The sequence below is a fragment of the Perna viridis genome, chromosome 2 (assembly GCF_037379345.1).
Source record: "Perna viridis isolate PV_CMFRI_1.1 ecotype Kerala chromosome 2, ASM3737934v1, whole genome shotgun sequence".
NCBI classification, from domain to species: Eukaryota; Metazoa; Mollusca; class Bivalvia; order Mytilida; family Mytilidae; genus Perna; species Perna viridis.
The window spans coordinates 40,178,952-40,193,791 of record NC_142446.1 but is presented as its reverse complement, the minus strand read 5'-3'; the positions used below and the strand labels follow the sequence as shown (position 1 = coordinate 40,193,791).

The 14,840-nt window shown below is 33.1% G+C and overlaps 1 protein-coding gene across 1 annotated transcript; it reads right to left on the bottom strand.

Annotated features, from left to right (window-relative positions):
* Positions 1 to 704: 704 nt before the first annotated feature.
* LOC148625033 (uncharacterized) lies at positions 705 to 13,402 on the bottom strand. The gene is made up of 5 exons (XM_088568228.1): positions 13,124 to 13,402; positions 9,907 to 9,988; positions 8,046 to 8,206; positions 5,997 to 6,122; positions 705 to 3,601 (listed from the first exon to the last, which is right to left on the bottom strand). Exons 1-5 carry the CDS (start codon positions 13,277 to 13,279, stop codon positions 3,536 to 3,538), a joined length of 591 nt encoding a protein of 196 aa, XP_088424354.1. The 5' UTR covers positions 13,280 to 13,402; the 3' UTR covers positions 705 to 3,535.
* Between the last annotated feature and the right edge of the window lie 1,438 nt (positions 13,403 to 14,840).

The following is a 14,840-nucleotide window of genomic DNA, read 5'->3' as shown; positions in this document are numbered from 1 at the left end:
ATCAACTAATTTATTTTACCACCGTGATCTAATTTCTGATAAAAGATCAAACTTGAGACATTTCATGATATCCCGTGTTGGCCGTGTTTTGATTGATATTTTGTTTGAGTGAACAAGGTGTGCTTATCGGTTGCTCTTGAACTGCTTATAGAAAAGGCGTGTACTCTTTCGAGGTAGATACAGCTTCTTGGTTTGTCCTATAGTATACTGTATCGATCTCAAGAGTTCAATCCAAATTCAACTTTTTTACTGTTCGTTTGTTGTATTTTCCCGCCACTGCCCTATGTTAGGGGGTCGAGAACTCAAAAACATGTTTAACCCCGCCACTTACTTTATGCGCCCATCTCAAGCCAGAAACTTGTAGTCCAACGGTTGTTGTTTTTTTGTTTTGTTTTCATTCTTATTTGTTTTACGTTTTTCAAGATTTGGTCGATTTTCGTCTTTTACGAATACATGAAGTTTCATTTCATTTATTTTGGGGTCTTTTACAGGTTGCTTTATGGTATGGATTTCGGGTGGTGACCTCTAGAAGTTTGTGTTTTGCTTGACTTTTGGTGGATGACTGTCTCATTGGCAACCGTACCACATCTCATATTTTTATATAAATTGCCTTGTAATACATCATGAAAACTGTGAATATGAACGTACATCCAAACAAATGAACAAACTGCACATAACTAAATACCAATAGAATAGTCTTCAACGACTTCTCATACATTACATTTAATCACAACAAGTATGATACAAGCCATCAACCCCAAATTCTTATATGAATATGTTGTATTTCACCTGTAGGAGGACAGATTTGTTTTTTTAAAATCAGTTTTGGTTAAAGTAACTTAACAGTGGTTTATTAAAAAAAAAATAACAAAAATTATAAACAAGAGGCTCTCAAAGAACCTGGATTGCTCACCTGGCAAACCATGCCCAATTTAATAAGTAAAGGTATCATGCTTTGTTGCCATGTTTGACCAAAACATTGCTGAAAAATATCATTCATTGAATGCCATAAGTTCAACTGAGTACATCAGGTACTATAAAATGTAAGAAATGCCTTCAAAGAGTTTTTAGAACATCTGTTTTTTCCTAGTTTTCTGGTACATGTATTTAATATTGAAATTTTACTTTTATTTTGTATGGGATGACACTGACTGAATTGCAAAGAAAGTTTAAACAAAAATTTTATAAAAGTTAAATATCAATTATCTAGAAAACAAGAGACTCTCGAAGAGCCTGAGCAAACCATGCCCTATCAATGAAGTAAAGGTATCATGCTTTGCTACCATGTTTGACAAAAATTGCTGAAAAAGAGCATCTACTGATGAATGCTGTATGTTCAGTGTGGGAAATGCCTTCATAGTATTTTAGAACCTCTGGAAAAAGGTGGAGCAGGAGTTCCCCATGCCCTTTTATCCAACCAGGTGTAAGGAGGCATTAGCATTTCAACTGAGATGACCATGTTAACTATATAAACCAAATATCATTGAAATTAAAGCAAGTGTACAAATCAGCTGGAAAGTGGTCGCCAAGAAAATTTTTTGTCATCACCATTAAACTTCGAATACTATATTTCCTTACGGAACCAAAAATCATTGAAATCCCAACAATTGGTAAAAATGGCCGCAAATTGACATTCATTTTGAAAATGGTTACCTAACAAAAAATTTCAATACTGCCAGTCAACTCAGAATATCATGTTTATCTTCTGAGTAGGTTCTTTCATTCTTCAATAGTTGAGGAAAAAATAGGAAAAAAGCATTTTGACCACTATGTTCTTTTTTCAGTAATGATGACCATGTTTTTCAAACGATGAAATATTTTAAACAATCTTTTTGTGCAGGATACCCTAAGGAACAATTATGCAAACTTTAAATTTTGTTGCATGGTTTCAGAGAAAAATTTTTTCGAAGTTGTACATTTCAAAAACAATAAAAATATCTGTTTCAGGGTCCATAATTCCTCCATTGGGTGACAAATCATTTCGAAAATTTTGGCAGTTAGTCTTCTGGTAGTGAACATAATTACCCATGTTTTTGTTTTTGAGTTATTTGCAAAAAAACTGTATATTGACCATCTTGTTCTATTTTTAGTAACAGTGGCCATTTATTTAACATTTAAAAAAAAAACAGATCTTTTTGTGCGGGGTACCTTAGGATACAATTACAACAACTTTTATTAAATTTTGTTGCATGGTTTTGGAGTAGAATATTTTAAATTTTGTATACGAGAAAAACAACAACAAAATCTATTTCAGGGGACATAACTACTGCATTGTGTGACAAATCATTTTGAAAATTTTGGCATGGGTCCATCTCCTGATGGTGAACATTATTACCCAGGTCAGAACTTTGAGTTATTTGCAGAAAACTGTATTTTGACCGCCTATGTTCTATTTTTAGTATCAGTGGCCATGCTTTTTAACATTTCAAACAATCTTTTTGTGCAGGATACCCTAAGGAACAATTATGCAAACTTTAAATTTTTTTGCATGGTTTCAGAGAATAAATTTTTCGAAGTTGTACATTTCAAAAACAATAAAAATATCTGTTTCAGGGTCCATAATTCCTACATTGGGTGACAAATCATTTTGAAAATTTTGGCAGTTAGTCTTCTGGTAGTGAACATAATTACCCATGTTTTTGTTTTTGAGTTATTTGCAAAAAAAACTGTATATTGACCATCTTGTTCTATTTTTAGTAACAGCGGCCATTTATTTAACATTTAAAAAAAAAACCAGATCTTTTTGTGCAGGGTACCTTAGGATACAATTACAACAACTTTTATTAAATTTTGTTGCATGGTTTTGGAGTAGAATATTTTAAAATTTGTATATGAGAAAAACAACAAAAAATCTATTTCAGGGGACATAACTACTGCATTGTGTGACAAATCATTTTGAAAATTTTGGCATGGGTCCATCTCCTGATGGTGAACATTATTACCCAGGTCAGAACTTTGAGTTATTTGCAGAAAGCTGTATTTTGACCGCCTATGTTCTATTTTTAGTGTCAGTGGCCATGCTTTTTAACATTTCAAACAATCAGTTTGTGCAGGATACCCCTGGGAACAACCATGCCAAGTTTCATTCTATTTGGTCAAGCATTTTCAGAGAAGATGTTTGAAAAAAGCTAACACCCACTGACGATGATGGACGCAAAATGATGATAGCAGACACAGCCATTTGGCCAGGTTAGCTAATAAAAATGCCATAAAGCATAAGATAATCTTATCCTTTTTTGTATCTGAGTTTTTGTACAATTAACAAAGAAGATGGTCCTTTTATCAAGTAATACACTGTAGTAAAATTTTTGAAGTCCTTCAAAGCATATTTTAGCAAAATATATGAAGTACAGGGGTATATCGTTCCATTCTACATGTACTTTAATTTAATGTCCAGCATTCATGAGTAATTACAGAAAAAGGAAGTGAGAAATAACAGTTCCTGTTACAGAACAATTATATATCTACTATATACATTTATACACAATATTTCAGTACTTGAAAAAAATAAATCACATCCTTTTGATGTAGTAAGTCAGCTTATTGTCATTTTTTGCTTGTTTTTCTCTAAGTAGGCAACCTTTTCCAGTTCATTTGACTTCTGAAATGACAAGAGAGGTCATGTTTATATGACAATCATATTTTATATGCATACATAGTTGATGAGTTTAACTTTGTATAAGAATTTTGTGAGTCAATGCTAACTTACGATACCTAACACCCTAACTAAATTTAACTTAACGTCATTGTGTCACACAGAATGGTAAAAATTGAACCTATAGAGAAACATGAAGTTGTTCTATAGATCTGAAATCTAATCAAACTACATGGCACACCCACACGAAATTGATGTAAAAATATCAAGTAACTTTGAAAAGTACAGTGACAGCTACAAAACCCCAACATGACTAGCATTGTGTCACCATCAAATAATTGTCAGCACATAAGTATCTTCAAAATGTATATAAACCAAGCATCTCCAGGGTTTTCCCTAAGAAGTAACTGGCAGCCAAATTGCATGGTTCAAGCACACTTTTGGCATGTTCAAACTGAGTTTTTACTTTTAAACTGTATGCAACATTACAAGGGGCTGCTCTGGGTTTCAAAATTCTGTCTCTAGAAAAATCGCCAGCTGCCAAATTTTATCGCCAATTTTCAGAAGTTAGAGCCAAAATGGGTGCCAAAATTTTTTTTCTTTTTTTTTTTTCCAATATGACAGTATTAAGTCCAGTGATGATTTATCAATTCATCAAAATAACTCCTTCATTCATGACATACATGTATCCAAGATTCACTCTTGATGCATGTATAAAGCAGGTTAGTAGCTCTAGTCTCAGTCAGGATATAAAACCATTTGTCACTTTTTATATGCAAACTAAAATTAGTACTACTTCAGAAAAAGGTGTTTTATTTCTATCAAGGACTTTATATTACTATGCTCATATAGTCCCTAATTTTAAAACATGTTCATTGTTGACCTTTGTCCTTTGCGGTCTAATTAAGTTTATCTTAAAATATAATTTTGTTTTTTATTTATAAATTTTCAACAAACTTGATTCTTTTTTCAAGTGATAAAATTTCCAGCAAATAATCATTGACCGGTATAAATTGTCCCTTTTCAATTATCTCAAATTCTATTTATCTGAATATAATAAGAATTTGGGTATCCCCATCTATTTGTTTACCGATTTTCCCGCCAAAAAAAGGAACATGACAAAAGTGTAAACAAATGTCATCCATTTCCTTTTATCAATTCTTGCTTTTCAAAGTGTTTTAGACACTTCCTGATGGGATAATCATTGTTAATTGGATTTAATTTATTCTGTTATAAGGTAAATCTGTTTCTGAATGTATCATAGTTATGGTTATCAGGGCTGTGAAGCTTGTATGTAGCCATGTGCACATAGCCATGATTGTGTTTACCTTTGACCAGATGATAAGAGTTTTGATTGGTTCGATAATATACCTACATCTAATTGACACCTCCCAGGACGATATTGTGAGTCCAGGTCACCTGGTCTAATTATTTTTAATTGGCTTCAGTTGTAAATTGGTTATGGTCAATTAACTTTTGACCAGGTGTCAACACAATTGTTTAATTGGAGAGAATATCTGTTGCTGACAAACTTCACGTCAATTTTAATATGCAACACCTAGGCGCCAAGAAAATCGCCAACTGGTTATTTTTGTCCCCAGATCAAATAAAAAATCGCAAATTGCGGCATTGGCGAAGACTAGCGTGATCCCTGAACATTATTAAGTTTTGACCTGTTCACAGCTTTTTTTGCCAGTTCCAGCATTAATTAGGGAAAACCCTGCATCATAAAAAAATACAAATTTTCTTATAACCGCATATACTGCTGAAAAAAAATGACTTTTGTTCAACATAACAAAAATGTAGGAAACAATCTATCAAATTTTTCCATAAGAGGTGGACATCTTCAATTTTGTATAAGCAATGTGCAAGATTTAAATCATATTACTATTTGAGTTAACGACAACACAAAGTGCATAATGTAGGTACTGTTTACCTCATTAAATGACAAAACCATGTTCAACATGTTAATATTGTAGAAATTTTGTACAATACAGAAGGTGCACATTTTAAAACATAAATGAGCACTGTGCAAACTATGAATAATATCAGTTTAATACCTTTTGAGTTACAGGTTACAGGAAGTGCATTAAGTGGCAAAAAAAGCTTTAGTTGAACATGCAGACAATGTATGGAAAAAATCATAAAATTTCCTCAATTATTAGTGGTGCACATCTTTAATATGTACATAAACACTGCAAAGTTTGAATAACATTGGTTGCGGGTAAATACTTTTTGAATTACAGAATACACAAAGCAGGTACCACTTAAGCATGACAGACAGACAGAGTCAAGTGACTACAAGACCTGCTATCAGAGTTGGTGACACATATCACGGATAAAAATAGATTATTTCTTCAAAGACTAACAACATGTATTCTAATATTTATTGTGTTCTAACCTGTATTGTGGAGGAAAGGGTAGATTCTGTTGACTGGAGACGATCCAAGAAATCCTCAGAGACTAATAAGTCATCAGAAACCTGTATAGATTCTGTCTTAGAGTTACATACCACTTTTTGTGATCCCTAAAATAAAAAAACTAAGTTAACCTCATCATACTAGTAACTAAAGCAAAGCCAGAAAGGAAGATAAAGACTGATTTAATAGCAACTTGTGCATACAATATTTTTTTTAAATATTGTATTATGCATGTACATGTGTACAAGTTAAATTCAAATGCATAGTTTTACTAGACTGTATAAAGTTATTATTACCGGTAAAATAGTTCGATATTTAGTGCTCTTTTAATGTCTAAGGCCACATCAAATTAATTTGTAGATTATGATCCTCACCTGCCCCAAATTTACTTATTTGGGATTTTTTTTTACAGTGGTTCAAATTTCAAGATTTCTTTTCTGTCTGTATCCAACACAACTCTACTTATACACAATACTATAGACTTCTGATCAAAAAACTAGTAATGAGGGTATATTTACAGAATATCTTGATATTTTTTGGCAGATCTCAGGATGGTTTATATTGTCAGTCATATTATAAGGGGAATTAAAAAAATAAAGGTTTGCTATGTCACATACATGACCGAAAGTACACATTTCCAGTTCTTCAACAACTTTGTCAGCGGGAATAAGATTTCACAAATCTTGGAAAAATAAAAAATAAAATCCTCCCACCCACTCCATTTTTAGTTGCTGGTCGATAAGAATCTACAAATTAACTTGATGTGGCCTAATTGATTCTAACATGTTTCATATTCATAAGGACTGCATACATGTATTCATAGAAATACTATAAAATACATGTATATCATGAGCACTTACACAAACTAGAACTGAATTGCTCACGTGGTAAAAAATAGTCTATACAGCTTTCTAAAGCTGGACTCTTGACCTTACAGTACAATTGTCACAAGAATTATTTTAATCAAAAGTTATCAATCTGGTTTTCATATTATAAAAAAAATCTCTGTCATTTTTTCTCTTCAAGGGCAATAACTCTAACATTGAGCAACAGAACTTTATGAAAATTTCAGCATAGGTTGATCCCCCCATGCTGACCAATCCCCCCCACCTTAGGAAATTAGGCTAAACCCTTTGGTTTTCAATTTATTTCAACAAATCTTCAATTTGTATTAGTGATAATGTTTTCGACATAAAAAGTTGTTAAGGGTATCCTAGCAAACATTCATGCAATATTTGGTTGCAATCCATCCTACAAGTTGTCTAAGGGAAGATTTAAAAAAAAATCCATTTCAGGACCCATAACTCATTCATTTGTCAACGGATCTTTCTGAAAATTTCAACATTCACATACATGTAGGCAATCCCATCATCCTGAACAATTTTAATCCCTACCAGATTTTAGCTAAACCCAACTTTTTTTTTTTGAGTTATTTGCATAATTCTTCAATCTGACCCCTATGGTCTATCTTTAGTAATGGCAGCTATGTTTTTCACCAGATCAAAAATCCCCACAAAAGAATTTTTAAAAATACCCTAAGGAGCATTCATGCAAAGTTTGATTACAATCTATTGAGTAGTTTCAGAGGAGAAGATGTTTGAAAAAGCTTACAGATGATGAAGAGGGACACAAAGTGATGGCAATAGCTCATGTGGTCTTTTGGCAACGTGAGCTAAAAAGGACTGACAGTTACAGTGTATGTTAAGCTTAACATTGAAAATTCAGAAATTGTCACAATTTTTTTTATTTGCAAAAAATGCAACCAACTTTAATTCACAATAATAAAAACTTGCTATATGGAACTTGTGTCATTACAGTAGAGGGATTATACTGAAAAATAATACTTTCCACTAAATTGGCAAAATCATGATAAAAATCTTTTTTTTTTTAGAATTTACAGTAGTAAAAACAGGCTTATCATATAGGAATACCAATCACAACTAATGATCCCTGCAAAAATGATTTGTCAAGTAAACGGACACATTTCCAAATGACTGGAATTATCTTTCAAAAATCCATCTCAAACTTACTAATCTACACAATTCACTAGACAAATATTTAGATAGATATGTTTTATATCTTGGTGGACACAGCTTTCTCTTTGAAGTAACCTCTATTACACCATTGTGTAGTTGATTGGTTAATTCACCATTGATGTACTCTTTCTTCTCTAAATCAATAGGTTCAAATTCTAAAATAAAAATGTTTTCATTTATAATACATGTATCTTTTATTTTGTCAAAATCATAATATTTACAAATACTGTAGAGAAAACGCCAAAGAAGCTAAATAGGAAATTCATTGATTTGATTTACATGTACATGTACGACAGTATAAAACAAAATATTGTATATTTAGAGACTTTAGACTGGTACTACACTATGTACAAAATGCATATGTACACTACACATAGCTGATTTTTTAAGATTGTTTCTCAAAACTGGATATGGGTTTTTTTTATCTACTAAGATGTATGCAGTAAATACTGTAATAGTATGTGTGTAGTTGATCATCACAGTGGCAATGTTTGTAACAGACCCTTCAACATTGAAAACATACAATTGTATGAAACATTGCAAAATACTTTTACAAGCCCCCTTTTTCAGAAATTTTTTAATCTGCAATAAAATTTACATTTTTACATAGCAACCACTTGTTTCCTTAGGTAATTTTTCATCCCTAGCCAAAAGTGCAAAACTAAACTAAACTTTGGAGAACTGGCCAAGTATATCTCTTCATGTACATCTATATATCATGCTTAACCTTCCTACAAAATTTCATCAAAATTCCTAGACCCGTTTAGGAGGAACTGCACTGACAAAAAATGTGGACAGACAGACTGGATGATTCTTATATACCCCCAAACTTTGTTCGCAGGGGTTTAACAACCATAAGAGCTGTGCCTTGCCAGTAAGCATGGAGCTACATGTATCACAAGTTTTTAGGAAAAATTATTGACCAGTGTCGGATAAAAAAATAAGTCCAGTGCTTATAACTTAAATGTATCTCAACCATCTAACATGTACAATGTTTTAAATTTTTTACCAAGATATTCCAATAATTTTGTTATTTGAATTTAAAATTCTCAAAATCATGCAGTATTCCTAAAAAATAACAATCGCCCCTTCTTTATGGATTCCAAATTGGGTTTATTTTCATCCCAAATCAAACAGGAGTGGGCACTTTTGAAAAAAAGTAACAAAATCACTGTATTCAATATAACAAAATTTGGGGGCACTTCATAAAGCAGTTAACAAACAAGCATAAATTGTCCAAAAAACTAGACCAATCAATATCTGAACAACTTCACTCACTGAGATGGAATCCATCTCTGTAAGCCTCTATGGTACGTGACAAATCATCTTTAGGTGATTTACCCATACAAATGTATATGCCAAGTATCAGAAGCCCACATCGCAAAACAATACAAGTTTTAGCCGGGACATGAGTTTGTCACTGAAAAAAACAGGCAAAATTATTTCACATGACTTTCACCTAATTTTAGCAAATAAACTTTGTGACAGAGTTCACGTGAAATCTGGGTGAATCCAACCCTCACATGAAATTCACATGAATAGTTCACATGAAAGTGTTGATAAGTGAATTTCAAGTGAATCTCTATTAACATGAATTTCACGTGAAAAATATTTACTTCAAGGTCATAGTTCAAGGCTATAGGCCACTATCCATCATAGCATGGTATGCAACACATTGTCTTTAAGCGATATTCCCAAATGCAAAATATCAAAGGCCTACATGTACATGGACAGACCAAAAAGCCGGAACACAAGTGATGGACAGGCGGAAAGAGTGATCAGTATAGATGGACTGCCACTTTTCATGACAGGGCCTTAATTAAGATCAGTGTTGACAGTCGTGCAGTTTACACACCTGTTGTATTACTGGAATCATCTACTTCAGTCCAAGCCTGACCATCAACTGAGATGCTCTCATGGAATGCTGATTCAAATATCTGCAAATGGTACAATATTGGTCTTCTTTTACTTTTTTTTTAGAATAGTGCAGTTAACATACATTACAGGAGTTTTATGATCACAAAAAAGTAACACAAAAGAATTGGGATAGATCTGAGTTAATAAACATATTTCTTGAGGAAAATTTTAGGGCTTTGGGTTGAGTCCCTTCTAGATCTCTAGATCCACCACTGACAGAAACATCGGTGAGAATCACAAAGTGATCCGAATTTGCTAGGGGGGTTTGGGGGCACGCCCCACTCCCAAGAAATTATTGCTTTATTAATCCTCAATCCTGCATTCTGAGGATATCTTAAACAATTTTTCAACAATTTTTAAAAATTGCAATTTTCTGAGGGGGGTGGGCTTGGATAGTCATGTTATTGTTAATCTAATTTAAAATATAGTTACATGTAAGCATACATGTATACAATGCATACTGATTTTTAACTGGATTTTCCAAAAGAAAATATCAGAAGTTAGTTAAAAGATGTATATGTACATGTAGTTTTGTGGACGGACAGGCAGGTGTCAAACATCGTCAAAATGCAGCAACTTGAAAAAGTATTAGGCAGACTCAAGTTTGAAATAAAAATAGATGTAAAAATGTAGTATGATTGCCAAAGAGACAGTCATCCACCATACAGCCAAGCAACAAACAATTAAACTTCTACAGTTCACTACATGGTCTTCAATGATGGGTAACACCTACACCATAAAGCAAGCTGGGAAAGGTCCCAAAATACATGTAAATAATGTGAAACTTTATAAAGGAAGAAAATCGACCCATTCCTAATCAGATTATCTACAGAAAAAATAAAACTGTAAAATAAATAGCAATGAACATAAAAAAAAACGACAACTACTGCACCACAGGTTCCTGGCTTGGGACAGGCACATACATGTACATGCAAATAATGCAGCGGTGTTCAACATGTCTGTGAGTGTTGTGGATATGTTGTTTTAAATGACATAATGAAAGTCAAGTTTAAATTTTACAAATATTTCTTTTGTTGTTACTGAGCCCTGGCCACTTTTGTTGCAAAAATAAGGACTTGGACCATTGTCCATTACAATACATGTACATGTATGTATAAATGTGTTATATGTATTTACATATACAGTATCTGGCAGATTCTTTTCAGAACTCTTAATTATTGAATTTGATTATGACCCCAATACAAATGCACATTTGTATATGTACATTGTAGTAGGCTGTTAGCCTATAAATAAAACTATAGGAGGGATTCATACATGTAGTTCTATAACATGTGACTTTGTAGGGTTGTGCTAAGTAATACATTTAGATAGGAGAGTTTTCATGATGTCATCACTTACCTTAATCTCTTTTGGGATTCAGAGTCCGGAGCTACATTTGTATTTTCTGATTTGGCTGCCCACTGAATCAGAAAATAGCTCCAGACCCTTAATCCCAAAAGGGATTACACTTACCTGTGATTTGGTTTTGGTTGGTAAAAAAATCCATGAAGTGGCATGGGGTGTCTATCTTAACTTTTTCATTTTTTAAGATAATTGATTTTTTTCTCCTCAACTGCAAATAAAACTCTTTCTTATCCATGGATTTTTTAAAGAAATAGTCAGCAATTAGACTGTGTGAGCATAACTTTTTTAATAACAATTTTATATGAATATAGGTATCACTACAAATATATTTTTTAATTGAAAATAAATGTTTGTTTGTAAAAAATGTATGATCTTTATAATTTGAATATTTGTTTTTGTCTCTTAATAAATATACAAAACTTTATATTTTTTTTTCATTTCTTATTTAAGAATTTACAGTAGATATCTACAATGTACATTGAAAGTGTAATGACCGTAGTCCTAAATAAAATTGTCTATAAAAAGCAAGTTTCGGTATATGACACTAAATTTTATATACATCAATTGATACACGTACAATATAATTACTAGAGGGGACGGATCGACTGAGAGACGGATAAACTTGGAGATGGAAAAGTTTGGCGACCAATCTATATAGAATTAGAAAATGATGTTAAATAAAATCAGTAAACAAATTGTCACTTGCTGTATAAGAGTTAAAACAAAACTAGTTTGGTTTCAATCTTCATTTAAAATATTTTCCAAATTTGTTAATTTTACAGTGAAAAATTCCCCCCCCCCCCACCCCAAAAAAAAGGGAACAAAATCACTGACTGTTCCACAATTCGATAGTTCTTGGAAAGAGAGATTGTTGTCCAACTTGTAACTGACACTGAGGAAATTGAAAGGATAATGAGTGCAAGTTCCAGGACTGTCTGAGAGGTGGTATTAACCTGCATGTTTTAGCAATGGCAACTGGCGAATAATTGATTTTATAAAACATTATTAATCTTGTGTCTGATCATCTATGAGCTAGGCTTCTCCAATTTAGAAGTTGTATAATGTTTGAGACACTAGATGTATTGTAATACCTGTTAGTCTCAGACTGAGCTGCACACCTTTGTATCATTTATGTTTTGTTTATGTAATCTACGGTGTATGGATTCCATATAGAGCAGGCCTTACTAGCGATTTTCGTGTATATACATGTACCTGTTCCTTTACCTTGGTGGAACAGATGTTTAAATTTCTTTTTAGAAAGCTTAATGTATTGGTGGCTTTATTGCATATGTTGTTCATACATGTATGACTGTTCCATTTAAGGACTGATTGGATCATAATGCCAAGGTATTTAGTATACGGCCATGCAATGTGTAGGTATATTCAATAAGGTTTTTGCTACAAGTCTAACTAGAAATTAGTCCAGATAATCATGCACTTGCTGAGGCATTTTTTATCTAATATTTATGCCTCAGTGATCAAGCAAAATTAAAATAAGCCTCCCAAGACAGCATAATTATTTGGTCTAACTGTATGTCAAAAGAAGTCTTAGTGGTACAAAAATGTATGCCATGTCACTCGTGGAGTCGTGCCAAAAAAAGCAAAGGCTTTTTGTCCATTTTGGCTTGCCATAGGCAGTCCATACTGACATACAACATGTGGATGTGCACATGCCAGTTTTGCTCCTACTCAAAGTTTATCTAAATTATTGTACAAAGCTACAAGTAATCACAACCCCTTTAAGAGTTGCGTATACAAAACGTCGCCGCAACTGATATAGGACTACACACCTCCCTAAAGCTATTCATCCATAAGGCCCTTTCCTCTTCGTTCAGCTCTGATGTTTCTTCAACTACATTTGATGTTGTACAAATTATCTCGTTCACTAATTCTTCTCCGAATCTTTTACTTTTAATTTCCACCTTTGCAGCCCGGTTCTCCGTCATATTAGAAGGTATGTATGAGGTGCTTTCTTGTATGACACCTTTTAAAAATTTCGTATAGCCCGCTGTTTACATCATGTGTAGTTTATTATTCTCTGTTGGCGGTTGCGCACATTGGATCTATTAAAATAAGTCTCTCGCCCCTTCCACGGGTCGCCCAAAAAATATCTTATTGATTTGGACTGTTTGTATGATGGGAGAGAGGGAGATATTATATCCTTCTATAAAAAAATCTTTGACATAAACAAGGAATGTTGTATAAAGTCCCTAATGTAAAGGTATATATCGCTTTAAAGATAGATTGGTTGTGCTGGAATACCAATACCTTCACCCAAAGCACAGGGGCTTGCTCCAAACAGGAAGTGTATATTAGAGGGTGTAATATAAAGTCTCTACTCCCACTATCATATGTGCAGCCCCTCTTTTATAAACATACAAAGGTTTATGCCAAAAAATCTTTTTGAATAGTTTAAATTTAAATTTTCAATTCAAACACTATTTGCTCACTGAAAATGAATACTCTGTATGATTTTGCAGGATGACAGAAACGAATGCTCCGTGATATAGGTTTGATCTACCATAACATAAACTTCGTAGTTACGCGATCAGAATTGATATAGCGGTAGCCAGAGCAAAGCCTGTTAGCATCTTCAGTTATCTTACGCTACCGCAGGAAAATAGTCCCATTTAGGTTAAAATGCAGATATTTACATATGTAGGCCCACTTAATAGGCATTTCTAAAATCTTAAATTTATTTTTATGCCGATATAATTTACGCAAATAAACAAACTGAATCATTTTTTACTGCGAACTAAATATGCTAATAGTTGATCTCTAAACCTGTTCATTCCTGTGCATTTACCCGAATAAACCCAGTCGTTCGCTATCGATGCATTCAAGTTGCCTACTGATGCTTCTTATACATGTTTTTTTTATTCTTAGACCCATAATAAACCATTTGATGTTTAGCTAGAAATGAAAACCCTGTGAGGTTATAAATAGCCATCTATCATAGATGAAATATAATACCTGTTGGAAGAGCTGCCTTCAGATATATTATGCAGGCCTGGTCGGCGGGATCGTTAAATACAAAGTTTTCTTTTTGTGTTTCCCATGGTTTTGGTGTTATGATTTTTTTTAAATATCTATTGTTTCATTTTAACGAGTCCTTATGACACTCTATTGCTGAACTGTTTTATTATGACTTGCTCAATAGATTCCTATGTCCTTCTAGCTGTCTGAGCATACGACAATAACGATATATTGTTTTTTACTGATATGATGATGTATTTAGTATAGTAGTTAATACTTCTGTTAGTAACAGAAAGTTAGTTGTATAATGGGACAATATACAGTTTATTTAGGTGTTATTATGTAGGATAGAGGATCAAATTAATGATACATGTCACAACAAATCTATATTATACAAGCGTCTCAGAATGTGACGGCTCTATAAGGTAAACTATGCAAGCGGTGTTGCCATAGCTGTCACAGCGGTATGAGTTCGAGTGCCACGGAGGGAACGACCAAAAATTTGCATCGCAAATTTAAAAATTCTAACAT